Consider the following 15,832-nt stretch of genomic DNA (forward strand, 5'->3'; position numbering starts at 1 on the left):
TCCCTTGATTTCTTAATGGGTTTTGCCTGCAGACTGAGCATTACCCAGTCCTCAGACCAGTGGGCTAACGCAGGGGAAAGCACTGGGCACCAAGTTATCGACTTATCAAATCTGCTGTCAGGCTTATGTGTTCTGCATTTTCCTGCTATTCCCATGCTGATATTCTCCAATATCACAGCTCCATGGTTTTAATCTGCACCTACAACAGGGGGAGCAAAATGAATCCTTCATCACAATAGCCTTCTCTACTGGAAAACAGTTTTGATATGCTTGATATGTTTCTCATCATGAAGCCCACACAGATTTTTCCAGAAATGACAGTAAGTGTTCTACTACAGATATGCTTAGCAGGCAACTAGAATACAAGCAAGGCTTAAATGAGCTGCAGTTGCAGCACAAACTGTTTAGTGGGATCTCTGTACAGGTAGCAACAGAGATACAATTTTTTCTACTCCATGCTGTCTCACAAAGTGCTAATATAGTCAGAAAACATGTTCTTGCTCAAGTTAGCTTCCACAGAAATTTCCTGTTGTATAATTCTCTTTAATCTAAAGTTAAAAAGCAGACAGCCATTATTGTGTATTTACCTCTAAGGGATCAAGATTGATGCTAAGCAGCTTTCATTAGAACAGGAAAATACAATATTGAATCCAAACTCTTTTCACACCACTTTTCAGATGCAAAGAAGAAACCACGAAAATTTTTGTCCATTAAAAAATCAAAACAAAAGACACAGAGGAAAATCTGACAGAGGAGCCCTTAAGCATCTCGTTCTCTAGTAAGTAAAAATCCTTAACACTTTGCAGATAGAGTCCATGTACTATCATTATTACTATCACAAGTCTTTGCTAATTTTTTTTTTCCTCAGCTAATCCTCAGTGTGGATGCTCAGCTAAGCAGTCACTGATGTTACCTGTGAGTGATTTGACCCACCTAGGGAAGGCAACTTGACATTGCAGAGCCACAACACTCCTGCAAGAATCACAGTTTACAGCCTTCCTGTCAACAGCCACTACAGGATCAAGGATGTTCATCCCATCTTACTCCAAAAAAACACACATTCTTTTATTGACATTAAGCTCTCCCAGTCCTTTGTTCATACAGAAGCTTATGAAAAAAGCTTGAAGTGATTTACAATTAGGTTCACACTTGTTGCCATCTTCCTCCCCTACTCCAAAACAGATGCTTCCAACTGCAAAGCAACACAAGGTTCAGACGTGTTAGCTGAGCAGACTAGGTCAGATGAACACACAAAAGACAGAGTTTAATGCTGTAGAGGAACAGAGAAGAATAATACAATAATTTAACTTAGAGTTAGACCCAGTATTTATTAACTGACCCTTTTCTCCATAGACTCTGATAATCTATTTTCCCAGCAGATACCACAGAAACAATTTTACTTGTGAATCTGGGCAGCAGGCTGTGCTTGCTTAGGCTACCTAACTGCAACTTCATAAAATTAAGTAGTTCTTGTTTAGTCTGTCAGAAGTTGGTGCATTCACCTGCAGGGAGAAGAGACATAGACACAAATTTGTTACCTTGCAGCAGCAGAACACTTGGTGTTCCAGTAGTGTAATTTAAGACTGACACCAACCTCTCCTTATTGCTTTTCTTCCTAACAAGCACTGGTCCAGATGACACTTGCCCATGTGGATGTGCACTGTGGGCTGTAAGATATTTCAGCTTTTAATTCCCTGTACAGCATAATCTAGGACTAGAAGTCTGCAACCTGGCACCATTAGTGAGAGCAGATGCCAAATTGCTGAGCAAAACCACAGGAGAGACTTGAGACACGCCTGTTTTCTTACCAAATCTGTGTTTTCCAGGATTGCATCTCCTTGGACAAAAGAGGTCTAAAGGCTGTTGCTTAGTGTTGCAGATCACCACACTGCAGTGGAAATACAACTACAAGACAAGAATATTTAGATTATTTAGGGAAGTCTTATTTGGAATCCAATGTGTACCAATCCCAAAGGATACGAAGGTTGTGTCAGGGTGGGAGGTGGCCTCTGCTCCCAGGCAACTAGTGACAGGACAAAGGGGAAATGGCCTCAAATTGCACTAGGAGCAGTTCAGGTTGGGTATTAGGTAAAAGTTTTTCACTGAAAAAGTGACAAAGCATTGGAACAGCCTCCCAAGAAAAGTGGTGGAGTCACTATACCTGGAAGTGCTCAAAAAATGTGGCACTTCACAATATTATTTAGTGGGCATGATGGTCAAAGATTGGACTTGAGAATCTTGGAGGTCTGTTCCAACCTGAATGAGTCTATAATCTTGCTTTGTGAACTGAACAGAAGTGGATGGCCTTTATTCACCCCTCCCAGGGTGTTACGCCTTCAAGGAGGTGTCCAGCAGCCCCAGGCAGTGCTGTCCAGCTGAGCCCTTACACAGCATTGGCTGCATGCATCACCCTGGGCTCACCTGTCAGGACTGCCAACAGCTCATGACAGAACAGAGACATCTGACCTGCTCTTGCAATAGCGACGTGCCCTGGACAAAGGTGAACATCCTCACTTCAAATCTCTTGAGGTGCTGGGGAAATTTTACTCTGAGGCTGTAATTAACTTTGTGGATGACAGTTCTGTAGGAGTCTTGGTTGTTTTCACACCTGTTTGGGAAGTAAATGAGAGGAAATGTATTTGATCTAAACCTTCAAGCAGATATTCAAACACAGCAAAGAGATGAAATACAGCAGAGCTTCCCTCTCCATTTTCCTTGGGCCATAGGGGAATGAATAGGATCTCCCCAGTTCATGATCCCTGCTTTTGGCCACATTCAGGGTTGCTTCTTGCCGTTTCTTTCCAGCCAGAACTGTTAGCTAGAAGCACTTTTGGCCACTCACACGACCTGCTGGCCCCAGAAGGCACAGCCACTGTGCTGACACCAACGCATGCCCCACAGATCAGCAGCAATTGCCTCCAGAGTGACCTCTGCCACTTCCACCTCTACCTCTTCCCCTTTCCTCCCACCTGAGGTAGAGCACCTTGTGCTGAGCAGTTACCAAACAGAGGAGGGAAGCCTTCCTCACCCTTTTATAACGATGTGCCACTGGGGGAGGCTGTCCTGGCTTTGGGAGTTGGTTGCCCAACAATCATCCAGGTTTAGGTCCAGTCTTGCATCTTTAGGCTGGAGCAGTTCAACTTCAAAATACAGAGCTTCCCTCAGGTATTTTACCACAGGATATTCTGATTCCTGGTAGGGCTCTGAATAGGATTTCTCTGTAAGAGAGTATTGATATTAGGAACTTCCTTTTTATGGAGGGAGTATTTGCAAACTTTCTGCTTCACTCTTTTTTCCTCTACCATTTACTCTGGCACAGTAATGCTAAAACCTGAGACAGCATACAAATGTCAAGAATTGGGTATAGAACGACAAGAAAGTGAGATCAGCAATGAAAGCAAAAATCTCAAACATATTCCCTGGCTCTGAGGATCCAGAAATGAAACACTCCTTCTGCAAAAAGCCATTAAGATTTTTATTCAAAATTGTCTCAAAGTTTGAGAGACAATGGAGAAGGGAAAATGAATTTAAAAAAAAAATCATAATAGCCATTCCAGTCATTGTATTAGGGTTAACTGAAGCCTGAACCATTCTTTTGGCATAGGTGCCACTTTAAAGCAGTATCTTTGACACAGGTTACATCCATTGCAGTGAGTTGCTGAACCTGCTTAGCAACACTTGAGGAGTTCATAGGACAGAGAAGCTGTCCTATTCACTACACAAAACTTGCATCATGCCCAGACGAGGCAGGAAAACCATACATGTGTCAGTGATGCTAAGTCTGTTCCACTACTGACATTTGACGATTTATGTTGCATTTTGGAAGAGAAAAGTCCTGTTAGAGGCCTTAAAAATTTTCCACTTCATCCTTTGGTATACTTAAAAGTCATCTAAAGATGGTGCTGGGGAATATTTTCTACACTGCCCCGCTTGAGCAGAGTGGATGAGTAAGATCAACCTCAGGTCCCTTCTGGCCTCAGCCATTCAGTGATTTTATAGAGTCTAATCAGAGATGTTACCTTTGAAAAGCTTCAATGAAAGAGAGAGACAGCCAGACCCTGGCTTAATACTGGGTGGTGGGTTCTTCTTAGACTCATATTGAACATCAGCAGTCTGCTCGACTGCATACAAGCAGAGAAATTTCAGTCTGAAAGAAAATATTTAGTATTAGATTTTTTACAGCCAAAATAACACGTACAACCTTCGGCTAGGGAATGACACTTACTGGTATATGGGAATATCACTGCCAGGTCTGAAATAGAGTACCTCGTTCTCATATGTCCTAGTTGTGCTGTTGAACTGAAGGATGTACATCATTACAAACAGGACAGTCACATTGGGGTCTGATTTGTGTTTGGCACAATATATACATCCCTCTGCTTGGCTGCCAGATTGCACTGAGCAGAGTGTGCTTAGAAATAGGCAGGAATTACCAACCAACAGCCCAAGGGCCACTGAACTAAAGTTGACCATAGGTGACAGCTATGCCATAGTCAAGAAGAAAGTTTATTAGCTTGAATATGACAGAACACCCTAGAAAGGGAGTGCATGGGTCCTGAGAAAAAGAACAGCTGAGCTTATTTACTGAATCAGTGAGTAGAATGAAATGCAACAATGCAGAAACAAGCTGCATTTATGATGATCTAGAGTCTGATTTGTGTTTGGCACAATATCTACGTTCCTCTGCTTGACTGCCAGATTGCACTGAGCAGAGTGTGCTTAGAAGTAGGCAGGAATTACCCAAGGGCCACTGAACTAAAGTTAACCACAGGTGACAGCTATGCCATAGTCAAGAAGAAAGTTTATTAGCTTGAATATGACAGAACACCCTAGAAAGGGAGTGCATGGGTCCTGAGAAAAAGAACAGCTGAGCTTATTTACTGAATCAGTGAGTAGAATGAAATGCAACAATGCAGAAACAAGCTGCATTTATGATGATCTGAATTTAGGCATGTTCTGATTATTTGTTATTTTGTTTGTTTTCTATTTGTACAGTATTTGGTGGTAGGAATAGCACCCACTTTAGTCTTTGGCCATGTAGTCATTAGCAATACCCAGAGTTTCTGCAAGGCATACAAGTATATCTGGCCAGCATAAACTCCCATTCAAGCCCACAAGGAAACAATTTAGAGCTGTCAAACTGAAGGCAAGTTTCAGAAAGCACCTCTGACCTGGAAAAAAACCCATTTTTACTCAATAAGAAATTCTGCTCAACTGAATTTAGTAAGCTCAGAAAGAGTATAGATGTACTACTGTGCTGGTTTCAGCTGTGACTTCCATGCAGCTTTAGCTCACCTCTGAACTCCTGCCAGGTCTAGCAATAACCCTACCCCAGTGCAGAGTAAACTTGATGTGACTAAGTCCTTACCTTTCTACTTGTTCCACAAGTGTTCACATCGAACTTGAAGGTTGCAGTCTTCTCTGTCACTAGGCTGGGTTTGCACTGCCTGTCCCTCAAGACAAGCAGAGCAGTGTCCAGGTCTTCACCACCTACCAGTTTGATTGCAGTAATGATCACAGTGCCATTGGGCAGGCACTCTGAAAGAGAAATACACATTTTCACACAAATCAGGATTCAACCTCCTTTTGTAGCCTAACAACAAAGATGTTCTGAATGGATTTGCTGGGAAGTTCTTTTGGCAGCTCACAAGGAGCTCTCACTCTCTTCAAAAGGATTTTTCTAGCCAAGATATTCAATACATTTAATACTAATGAATTGTTAAAACTCTTAGTATCTAGGGTTCTAACATCTTTAGAATGACTACTTTATATGCTGATTCTCCCCACATTCCACCAAAACCCCCCACCTCATTCAATTCTCAAAATAACCACAAAAACCCTTTAAAAAAGCTTCTTGATTTTGGAGGTGTGTGTGGAAGTAGACTTTCCCACTTCCTTCCCCCTTCCTGTACTAGGCAGGATAGCCACTCCAATGTTTAATTTGACTTGCCTTGTGGCATATTAACTGGTAGGAAAGCTGACAAGCAAACAGAGTGCCACACAACTCTAAAACCTAGAAACATTTTGGACTGCATGGTTTAGTTTTGCAACTGAAACAGCATTAACAGCTAATCCCCAACATTACGTATTAGCTCTGAAGGTGAAAATATGCAGGAAACTGAGAAGTCTCTCCTCTGAGCCAAGGTGATGTCATCCTTCAAGGTTAAGTAGAATGAAGCCTTTATTGCAGAGGTATGAAAGGCCTAGAGATGACAATCACAGGATAAACAAGAGAATGAAGATACTGTTCAACTAAAGCATTCAAAAACTAAGAGGGCAGGTTATCACAAGCCAAAGATAATGGAGCTTGAGCAAAGTCAAATCCATAGGATGTATTTAAACAGGATGTTTTTAATCCAGAAGCTCACACAGTAAGCTTTTTCAGTTGTTTTGCAGAAGAATGCAACACAAACTCCACTGCACGTATAGTTGTCCTTAAAGATGTTCAGCCATACAGTAATGCAGAATATGTTTCTTTTTTTCTTGGTCATTTCTGCCAACATTAACTAAGGGAAATTAAAGTTTTCTTACAAGGGCAGAAAATAATCCTCCATTATACGTTATGAAGACTGTCTCAAAGAAAAGTTTTATTTTGCTTTCAAGGATATACTGTGTCTTGTTGACATCTCACAGCTAGAACATGCCTTTCAATTGCTACATGTTGGCAGCCTTACCTCATAGCTCACATGTGGAGAAAGGAAAGGGACAGAGATTGCCAGGTGAGTGCCATTGTCCCTCAGAATGTAGTTGTACTTCTGTGCAGCCTCTTGGGTCAGGTGCCAGTCTGAGATGAAAGGCAGCCAGTTTTGGTCCACATTCCCACGAGTGATAATGAGATGAAGGTTCTTCCCATCACAAAACCCTGTTGCACTGGGCAGTACTGCAGAAGAACCAAGAGTGAGCCAGCTGCCATCAGTTTAGTGCAGCTCCCTGGGACTGGCAGCACCCTGGCTGAAACCAGCCCAGCTCACAGCCGGGTTGGTGCAGTTTCACCCAAGTTCCACAAAGTTTACCTGCATCTTTCACAGCTGACAGTACAATTACTGGGACAACAAAGGTCTCACTTGATGGATAGGTGATGAATGCGAGTGTGACATTCAGGGTGTATGCTCTCATGTCCTCTCCCGTGTACTAGGAAAATCATATTTACACATGAAAAATCACCAAGTGATATCATCATTTCTATACCGTGGGATGCTGCAGTGCCTTAGTACACACCTCTTTTTTAATACTTGGTGCATCAAGTGGGACTTGTAGTACATATGCTTTGCTTCCATTAGCATATCTGGTCCTGTGTATTAGGTAGCCATGCTGAACAGCTTCAGGTACAGCCACAACAACCCCTTCAATGGTTAAGTTCACAAGTTCAGCATCTGGGAGGAATGTTCCCACTGTAACATTCATTAGCCTTGCACTCAGATTTAAATCTGAAAAAGAACAAATAGCATTAAGCTCTTAACAGTACCAAAACCTTTGGTAAAATTCAGTGTTCAGCTACTTACTACTGGTTATAGCAACTTCCACTTGTTCAAATGGCGTTTCTATTTCCTTGATGATAGTATGTTTGTTTAGTCCCCATTTGTCGTCTTCCCACTGGTGTTCCAAGAACAAGTTGATGGTGTATTTTACCCCAAGCTGTCCATTGCTCACAGAAGTCTAGAATTCAAATCAGTACCCTTTAGTATGGCTTGATTTTGCATTAAAGTTATGTTGAAGCATCTCAAGATCAGCTAAATCTACAGCCCCAACCAATTTTGCCCTTTTTGTTCCGGAATCCCGATCTCTTGTATCCCTGTTTAGATTAACTCAGAATACTCAGAAGACTACCTTTGGAAAATTATCTCTCACTCCCCAAGATTCAAAGCAGCAGGGGACTACTTCACAGTGAACAGGGTTGCTCATGCAACTTCACCAGAAGTTCAGTTGCTATGTTTGCCCAGGACTCAGTTCACCCCAAACAGCCAGATTTAGATGTGCAGTCCCAACCCATCCCAAGAGCACGTGGTCTGCTGGACTATTCCCATTCTCTCAAGTGGTCTGTGTAAAATACAACAGAACCCATGCATGCTTTACAATCCAGTTAGAACCATCTCTGAGGAGTATGACATCAGGACTAATAGGTGAAAGCTTTGTGTTAACCTGAGTAAATAATGAATCAGTAGTTCTGTGTAAGATTCTGTCTACCTGTGCTTGCAAGAAAAGAAATTCTTCATAAAGTGGTGATTACAAATACTATCTTTGGTCAGGGCTTCTGGAGTTTTTAACAAACCCTTTGTTCTCCCTCACTCCCATCTTTCATTTGAAAGCCAAAAGATGAATTATTCCTCATCAGAAAAAAAACATATATCCCAGAATATTGCTTGCATGGCACCTAATATAGATCACCAACCTTGTAATAACCACCTTCTGCACCTATTGGAATCTTCATTGTAATTGCTGTTAACTCATTCAATAACACATATTTCCTGGAAGCCATTTCCTTGGCAGAGAGTTTGTGTAGATCCACACCAGCTTCCACAAGCACATCCTTAAAGCTTGTCATTCCAGCAGAGAGTGGTGGAATATACTTTGGAACAGTCCAGGTGATTGTTTGGTTCGTGTAGTCCACTCCATCTTAGGGACAAGACATGAAAGCTGTCAGCTCACTAGTTGTGAGTCTGTCCCTGTGCATTTTGGCATTGGAGCATGTTACACACTCCTTACCTACAGGACATGCCACAGCAGTATCCACCATCAGGATCACCCACTGGTATTTGTAAAATGTACTTGATCTCAGCAGAGAAAAGGTAACTCCCTGATCCTGTAGGGAAGGAATCTGGTCAGAGCTGCACAGCCTGGCATCTTGGTGGGCCAGAAGGAGCACACCAACCTCGACCAGCTGAACTTGGGCAGCAGTGTATGGCACTCGCAGCAGAACCCTGGAGTCCGTGGCAGTGAGTCCATAACCTGCACTCCAAGCATTGCTCACAAGCAGAGCCCATTTTTCTTCTGGTTGATGAAATGCTATTTGCCATATTGAGGTATCTTCTGCCTTTGCCTACCCAGAGAAATGCATTAATAGTTTAAACATGATGTTCAAAGTAACAGGTTTATCACATTGAATGATTGACGGTGTTGAACTGCCCAGAAGTTTTGTTGCCTTACTTTGAATTTTACTAGTGGGATATCCCTCCAGCTTTCCCCACCTCATGCACACAGAAAACTTTCCATATTAAGGGCAACAGAGAGTAACTAATGGCACTAACTGCACTGCTGCAGACTCTGCACATACAGAGTCCAAGAAGAAAAAAACCTCTTCAGTTTCTTTCTGGGCCATGGGGTTTTAAAGAGGTTTTTGTTTTTTGTTTGCTTGTTTTTTTCACAGTCTCTTGCCTGGGGAAGACTTGATTTCTTCCTTGGAGACACAGCCTACAACTAATCTATAAAAACACACTAAAACCACTTGATACACAAGTTCTGTTATTGCTACTTAAGTACTTTTTGAAAGTACTGCGTGGTTAATGAAAAGAAAGATGGTTGTGCCAGAGGTAGCACTAGCTTTTGCTAAAGAAAACCTGTAGTTTTACTTCTGGAAATACAAGAGTCCAGTCCTCAGGTTCATCTCGAACAAAGTCTTTTATAGTCTGTGGAACGTCCCTCCTGACAGAAACCTGAGGGGAAAAAACATCTGTAAGAGGTTTGCTGATAGCAATTACATACTTGTCTTCAACACCCTACAAGCCTTTTGCAAGGGAAACCAGAATTTCCTAGATAGAAATGCCACCATGCCTGGCGATTCACCTATAGTCTGCTTGATTTCAATGTCTTTTAATTTTCCACCTATCTTCTACTTTCTATTTCCACTTAAGACCAGAGTTTGTTCTTGACTTCAACATCCTCTTCCAACAGGAGTCCATTTCCCCCTCTGCATTCCTCCCCAGCAGGGAAATTTCCTTCAGAAGGTATACAGTCTCAGTTGTCTCAAATAAGATTTATTGGGGCAACATTCAGTGAGTTCAATCTACAAGCTTGACCTTTTTATGATTTTTCTTAACCTTTAATATGAATTTACAGCTTTATTAGCTATTACTGCTAATGTAAGTTACACAACCAAAATATAAATGTATCACTTAAGATGCATACTGTGCACCCACTAACAAGCTGCTCATGATGGGGCAGTCTGAAGCTGACAAAATTCTAGGAATACAGATTGGAAACATCTAAGAGAGCATCTTGCAGTACCTACCTCTTTGCTTCTAGCACTTTCCATAAGTACTTACCTCCATGTAGTTATTTTCACATATTATCTCTCTGGGGCTCCATGGACCATAATGGCAACTTGCACTTTTCAGATGAGTTGTAGCATTGCTCATGTCAGGACTGTGAGATGCTTTGATTTGTATAGTTACTGTGAACACATCTTTCTGTGTGGGCAAATAGAACATTTGCCTGTTAGACTGCTTTTCCCTAGCTGGGCACCATCTATCCTTGTGACCTTAAATTAAATACAAAATACACCCGCCAGCTTCTGCACAGAAGAGCAACTCCATATTGAAGCATTATCACTTTCAGCTTCATTAACTGCACAAAATGTATGCACATAGGTATATAGCTACACAGCAACATAAATATTTTGGGCAGCAGGTTTGTTCCTTTTGCACAGCCCCAGAACTGAACAATAAGAAAACAAACAAACAAACCAAAGAGATAACTGATTTTGTGTTTTATGACATAGTAGCAGTGAGCCAGTAATCAAAGTTTTACTTTTTACTGTGATGTGTCTCAGGACACTTAATATTGTTAGGTCAGAGTGCAACGTGGCTGCCAGATGCAATTCCCTATTTAATCCACAAGAAAATAGTTGCCCTTTAAGGGCACATGTGATATACTTCACGTGTTCATCTGAGGCCCTCCAAATGGCAGTATCATGGAACATTCTTAGACCTCTGGATACATTTGAAGAAAATAATATTATTCTCTGCTAACAGATAACTCAAGACATTATGACACCTCAGTTAATGTCCATCAAAAATTCAGTAATTTCTCACATAAAGTTAGTGTACAAGAGCACTGTAGTCAAAGTGCCTGTAACAGACTTACCTCTAAGTGAGAATGGCAGCTCAGTGCAGAAGCACGGAGCTGAATGCTCCTCCAGCTGGTGTAGGTTACTGTAAAGCCACACTGTGCTGCCACGGCCTCATTGAGCTCCCAGGCTGTGCCAGACTGATCTACAGGCAAAGAACAGCATTAACAGGTATAACTCCTACTCTGCTAACTCCTTGAGAAACCTGCCCTGGCATAAGGATTCAGCTGAACCTGCTGTGATACAACCCAGCTGTATTCCCTGGGCTCAGAGAATTGCAAAGTGGGAACAGTTAGCTGTGACTAAATGTAAAGAAAAAAAGAGTGGTAAAATTACAGGCACACTGGGACACTAAACACTTGCAGCTGAAGGACTGGAGATGGAAAAAAACCCCAAACCACCAATATGGTGACAGATGACAGCAGCAACATCAGGACCCTGACCTGTGGCTGGCACAGGCTCATATTTCTGATGCCTGCCCTGCAGAGTCTCTTCAGGAGACAATTCACCAGGATGATAAAGACTACTAGACACACTAAAGATTCACTTGGATATTTTTAGTATACAAACCATTTTAATTGTTTGGAGCTTTTTAGTGTTTTGTATTTTAGTTGTTTTGGATTTTTCCTTTAAAAAATCACTTTATAGTTTAAGATATATGTAACCCAACTACAGAGTGGTTTTGTGTATGAGTGAAGATGTCTGAACAAAGAACACATTTTAAGTGGGTTTTGACACAAAAACCACTTCCAGAAAAATGGGTGGCATGGAGAGCTTTTTCAAGGCCAAATTTACATTTATATATATAATCTTAAAGCAGGTGTTTATATCCCAAAAGTATTATCACTGTGCCCTTCCAGGCATTCTGTGATGCTTTTCACAGAAATGTACCACTTGCTGACTACTAAGTCCAGTGACTACTAAGCTAGAATACCTAGCTAATTCTTAAACTTCATTAAGTATACCCCTCCACCAAGCTGAAGCCACTAGTACAAAAATAAATAATATTGTGCCAGCTTCAGCTGGTGAATTTTCAGAACAGTATGTGCTGTTACTAAAAAACATTCTTATCACAAAGAAAACTCATGAGATTTTCCATGAGATCCAGCTTTAACATGCCTAGAAACTACCATGTGCATTTCAATTTGAGCCCAAAATCAAGTCTGATCATGACTAAGTTATCAAAAAACAAGTCAACAGTATAGGTTACTCAGAAATCAAGGCAGCAGCTGGGTTTACTTACAATGAGATCAGCTAACTAAGCTGATCTATAATAGTAGACTAATCTAGTATTAGATCTAGGGAATTCTAGTATAGAAGCACCTCAGAGAATTTTTAACATTTCACCATATGTAATTCTCTCACCAAGTTCTTCTACATCTACTTACCAACAACAAAAAGAGATAAGTATTTGTCTTCAAAGTATTCTGCATTCAGTGTTATCCTCAGAAGATCCCCCAAGCACTCTGAACTCATGGGTCCTGTGTCAGATGTATTTAAAAGCTGGTAAGATGGGGATTCAAAAGAAGATACAAACAAATCTGCTGTTTCCCAGATTGCTTTATAAAGTCAGTGTTGTGACAGTCATACATCTCTGGTCAGGAGATGTGAGAGGTTGTGTTTATGCCGGCAGTAATTCCAGGAGAAAAGCTAGCTCCAAAATGAGTATCCTATTAGTAATGGTGTTTGATGATTTGGCAATGCTACCTGCAACAGCCGGTCATGGAAATAGGATTTTGGAACACGGTCAAAAAGGCAGCCTCATCTGAACACCTTAGCCAACTACATTGGCTGCCTCAGTCTGAACACCTTAGATGAAATAAAATAGAACATCAAAGTCCCACACAGTCCTGAAAAAAAGAAAAAACCCAACCTCTAAACAAAAAAAATCCCAACCAACAAAACCCTACAAACCAACCACAAAATAACCAGAAACTTCCACCCCTCTATTCACAAGAGCCAAAAGCCAGTTTGGGTGGAGAGCAGCCACATAAGCTGTGCCCTTCCATCAGCCTACCCTGGTCACTTACCCAAGTACCAGTACCAGAAGCCAGCTGGCTCATACTGGGAAAGAACCACACAGGAACAGAGAAAATAGCTTGAGAAGCTCCAGTCCCAAGCTGTCACCACAGCACAAACCAGGCCATGGCTCCCAAACCTCTCAGGCAGGAGAAGCAGGTATACACTGCAGGATTAGGGAAGGCTTCTCATTTGACGGCAGGTATACACTGTCTTAAGTGCAGGATTAGGGAAGGCTTCTCATTTGACATGCACATCTAATAAATGGGGATTTGTTGCTTCAAACGGGAGTTTCTATGGCATCATGAGCTAACACCAGCTAGACCTTTTACAATAATGGTGCATTTTAAGAGCTGATAGGATTCCTTTTCCTACAAGGTTCAGCACCATAGGCTGAAGTTTACTAGTGATGCAATTCCCACATCAGAGATGGTCACACTAAGGAGCAGCAGACAGATGCTGGTGACCATGACCCTATTCCACCCACACTCCAAGCTACCAACTGGATTCAGTGCAGAAGCTAGATAATTACTCCAATCTGGATAAAACCTTTTCCAGTATCTATTTACTTTGCTCTTTGGGCATGGCCAATGCATATTTGTACAGGACCCACCGTGAGTAGGGCAGACAGTCCTAGAAACCATTCTCTGCATCTGCTGCTCCAGGACCAGCTCTGTTTTGTAAGGAAATATTTTGGCTAAGAAAACTGTTTCCTCTGAGATGAATCACTGCTATCTTTATAAAATTTTGTCCTGATTTTGGCTGAGATAGAGTTAATTTTCTTCCTAGTAGCTGGTAGAGAGCTGTATTTTGGATTCAGTGCAAGAATTATGCTGATAACACACTGAAGTTTTGGTTGCTGCTGAGCAGTGCTTAGCACCAAGCCAAAGACCTTTTAAGTGGGTCATGCTGTGTCAGGGAGGAGGTACACAATAAGCCAGGATGTAGCACTGTCAGGACAACTGATCTGAGCTGGCCAAATGTATATTCTATACAATAGACTGTAATGACCTATATATAAACAGGGGGAATTGGCTGGAGGCACCAATCTCTGCTCGGGGACAGACTGGGCATCAGTTGTCATGAGCAACTATTGTGCATCACAATTTTTTTCTTAGGTTTTATAATGTTAAAAATTAAAATGATGATTATAATTAGCATTGTCATATTTTATTTGATTCCAATTATTAAAATATTGTTCTCAATCCATGAGGCTTTTCCTGAGTCTCCTCCCCATTCTGCTGGGGTGGGAGGGGATGAGGAATGAGTAAACAGCTGCCTAGTACTTAGCTAGGTTAAACTATGATAAAAGACCTTACATATTGTATGGAGACTAACAACAACTACACTCAAGAGAATAAGAATGAATTCCTTATTAATTCATCAGTATTTATTACCAGAGTGAGGAAAGGTAGAAACATTTGCTTAATATAGTGATACATGAAACTAAAGAATACAGTTTCCAGCAAATCCTTGTATGTTTAAAGTTTCACAGAAAAACATGCAAATAAGGCTGCAACAAGAGCTTCAGACTCTTTTGAAACACACACAAAAGCCTAGATAACACCAGTGGAGAAGCCTGCAAACTGATGTGAAATCAGTTTGTAGCAGAATTACCTGGTGTCTCTTGAGTCCATACCCCAGAGAAAAATATCACCATTAGTAACAACCTGTAAGAGAAGATAGGGATTAGCAGTAGCTGCAGCTGTGACAAGTTGATAACAAATTTTTTGCTCAGAAAGTTCTCCTCAGAATATTAAATTAGCCTTAAATTTAGACCAACAGTTCTAGACTGGAAATTGGAAAAATAATTTTTCTTAGTAATCTCTAGAAAATTAGGGAAAATAAACCAGAAAAGTTAATACATTTATTGCCTTAAGTAAGATAATTTATGTTTAGTAGCCATAGAGCTCTCACCTCTGCACTAAGCTCAGCCTCATTGTTCATTTATTCAGCCTCTATGTGTGGTGCTTTTTCCTTTATAGCACTACACCAAAAAAAAAAACAACAAAACCAAACAAACCTCCTTTCTCAATTTTGCATAGAAATCAAAGCCTTTCTGGGCTTTCAGTCTTGGGTTAAATAGAAAGGCTGTCACATTTATATTGATGAGACCCTTTTCCAGCTGTTTATCCTCCTCATTATGAGCCTGTAATTCACATCACCTGATTATTTGCTTTACTGATTAAATCTGCTCCTACTTGCTTCCCAGGTCTCTCTATTTTTATGTCTGTCATCTCCTAAGTATCAGGCTCTCAAGACTCATTTGGTTAGAGCAGGTTGCTAATAATACCAAAATTGTGGGTTTGATTCCTCCTATGGGCCAGTCACCTAAGAGCTGGACTTGATGGTCCTTGTGGTGCCCTTCCTGCTCAGACTTATTCTGTGAAATTGGTGCTGTTCTGATAAAGCATGAGGTGATCCATTGTTTTGCAACTACTGTGCTCTTGTGTGGTGGGTTGACCCTGGCTGGATGCCAAGTGTCTTCCTCAGCTAGACAGGGGAGAGAAAATATAAGGAAAGGCTTGTGGAATGATATAAGGACAGGAAGAGATCAGTCACCAGTGACTGTCTTGGGGGGAAAAAAAATTGACTTGGGAAAATTAGTCTAATTTACTGCCAATCAAATCAATGTAGAATAATGAAAAATAAAAACTAGATCTTAAAAGTACTTTCCCTTACCCATGCCTTCTTTCTGCACTCCACTTCCAATTTTTCTCCCTCTTCCCCAGCAGCAGCACAGGACAACAG

The 15,832-nt window shown here is 41.2% G+C and overlaps 1 protein-coding gene across 3 annotated transcripts; it reads right to left on the reverse strand.

Moving 5' to 3' along the window:
• Window positions 1–586: 586 nt before the first annotated feature.
• LOC120508215 lies at window positions 587–15,145 on the reverse strand. Of its 3 annotated transcripts, none has more exons than XM_039721589.1 (22): window positions 15,105–15,145; window positions 14,699–14,751; window positions 12,451–12,543; window positions 11,080–11,207; window positions 10,260–10,403; window positions 9,555–9,650; window positions 8,870–9,037; window positions 8,704–8,800; window positions 8,390–8,613; window positions 7,503–7,656; window positions 7,219–7,427; window positions 7,014–7,131; window positions 6,675–6,880; window positions 6,086–6,203; window positions 5,369–5,538; window positions 4,226–4,299; window positions 4,020–4,147; window positions 3,029–3,218; window positions 2,467–2,608; window positions 1,809–1,905; window positions 1,595–1,667; window positions 587–1,502 (listed from the first exon to the last, which is right to left on the reverse strand). In XM_039721589.1, exons 2-22 carry the CDS (start codon window positions 14,739–14,741, stop codon window positions 1,499–1,501), a joined length of 2,676 nt encoding a protein of 891 aa, XP_039577523.1. In that variant the 5' UTR covers window positions 14,742–14,751; window positions 15,105–15,145; the 3' UTR covers window positions 587–1,498. The 3 variants fall into 3 exon arrangements, with proteins under 3 accessions (XP_039577523.1, XP_039577522.1, XP_039577521.1); XM_039721588.1 differs by lacking the exon at window positions 15,105–15,145 and adding an exon at window positions 14,999–15,083 and having other exon boundaries at window positions 9,567–9,650; XM_039721587.1 differs by lacking the exon at window positions 15,105–15,145 and adding an exon at window positions 14,999–15,083.
• Between the last annotated feature and the right edge of the window lie 687 nt (window positions 15,146–15,832).

Source organism: Passer montanus, unplaced genomic scaffold (assembly GCF_014805655.1).
Source record: "Passer montanus isolate IOZ18808 unplaced genomic scaffold, ASM1480565v1 scaffold46, whole genome shotgun sequence".
NCBI lineage: Eukaryota > Metazoa > Chordata > Aves > Passeriformes > Passeridae > Passer > Passer montanus.

Coding starts and splice junctions, on each gene's coding strand:
- LOC120508215 (XM_039721587.1), bottom strand. CDS start 15,021: ATGAGGCTGAGCTTAGTGCAGAG. Junction 6,881..7,013: donor GTCAGCTGTGAAAGATGCAG/GTAAACTTTGTG, acceptor GTTCTTCTGCAG/TACTGCCCAGTGCAACAGGG. Junction 1,906..2,466: donor CGTCGCTATTGCAAGAGCAG/GTCAGATGTCTC, acceptor CTTGTCTTGTAG/TTGTATTTCCACTGCAGTGT.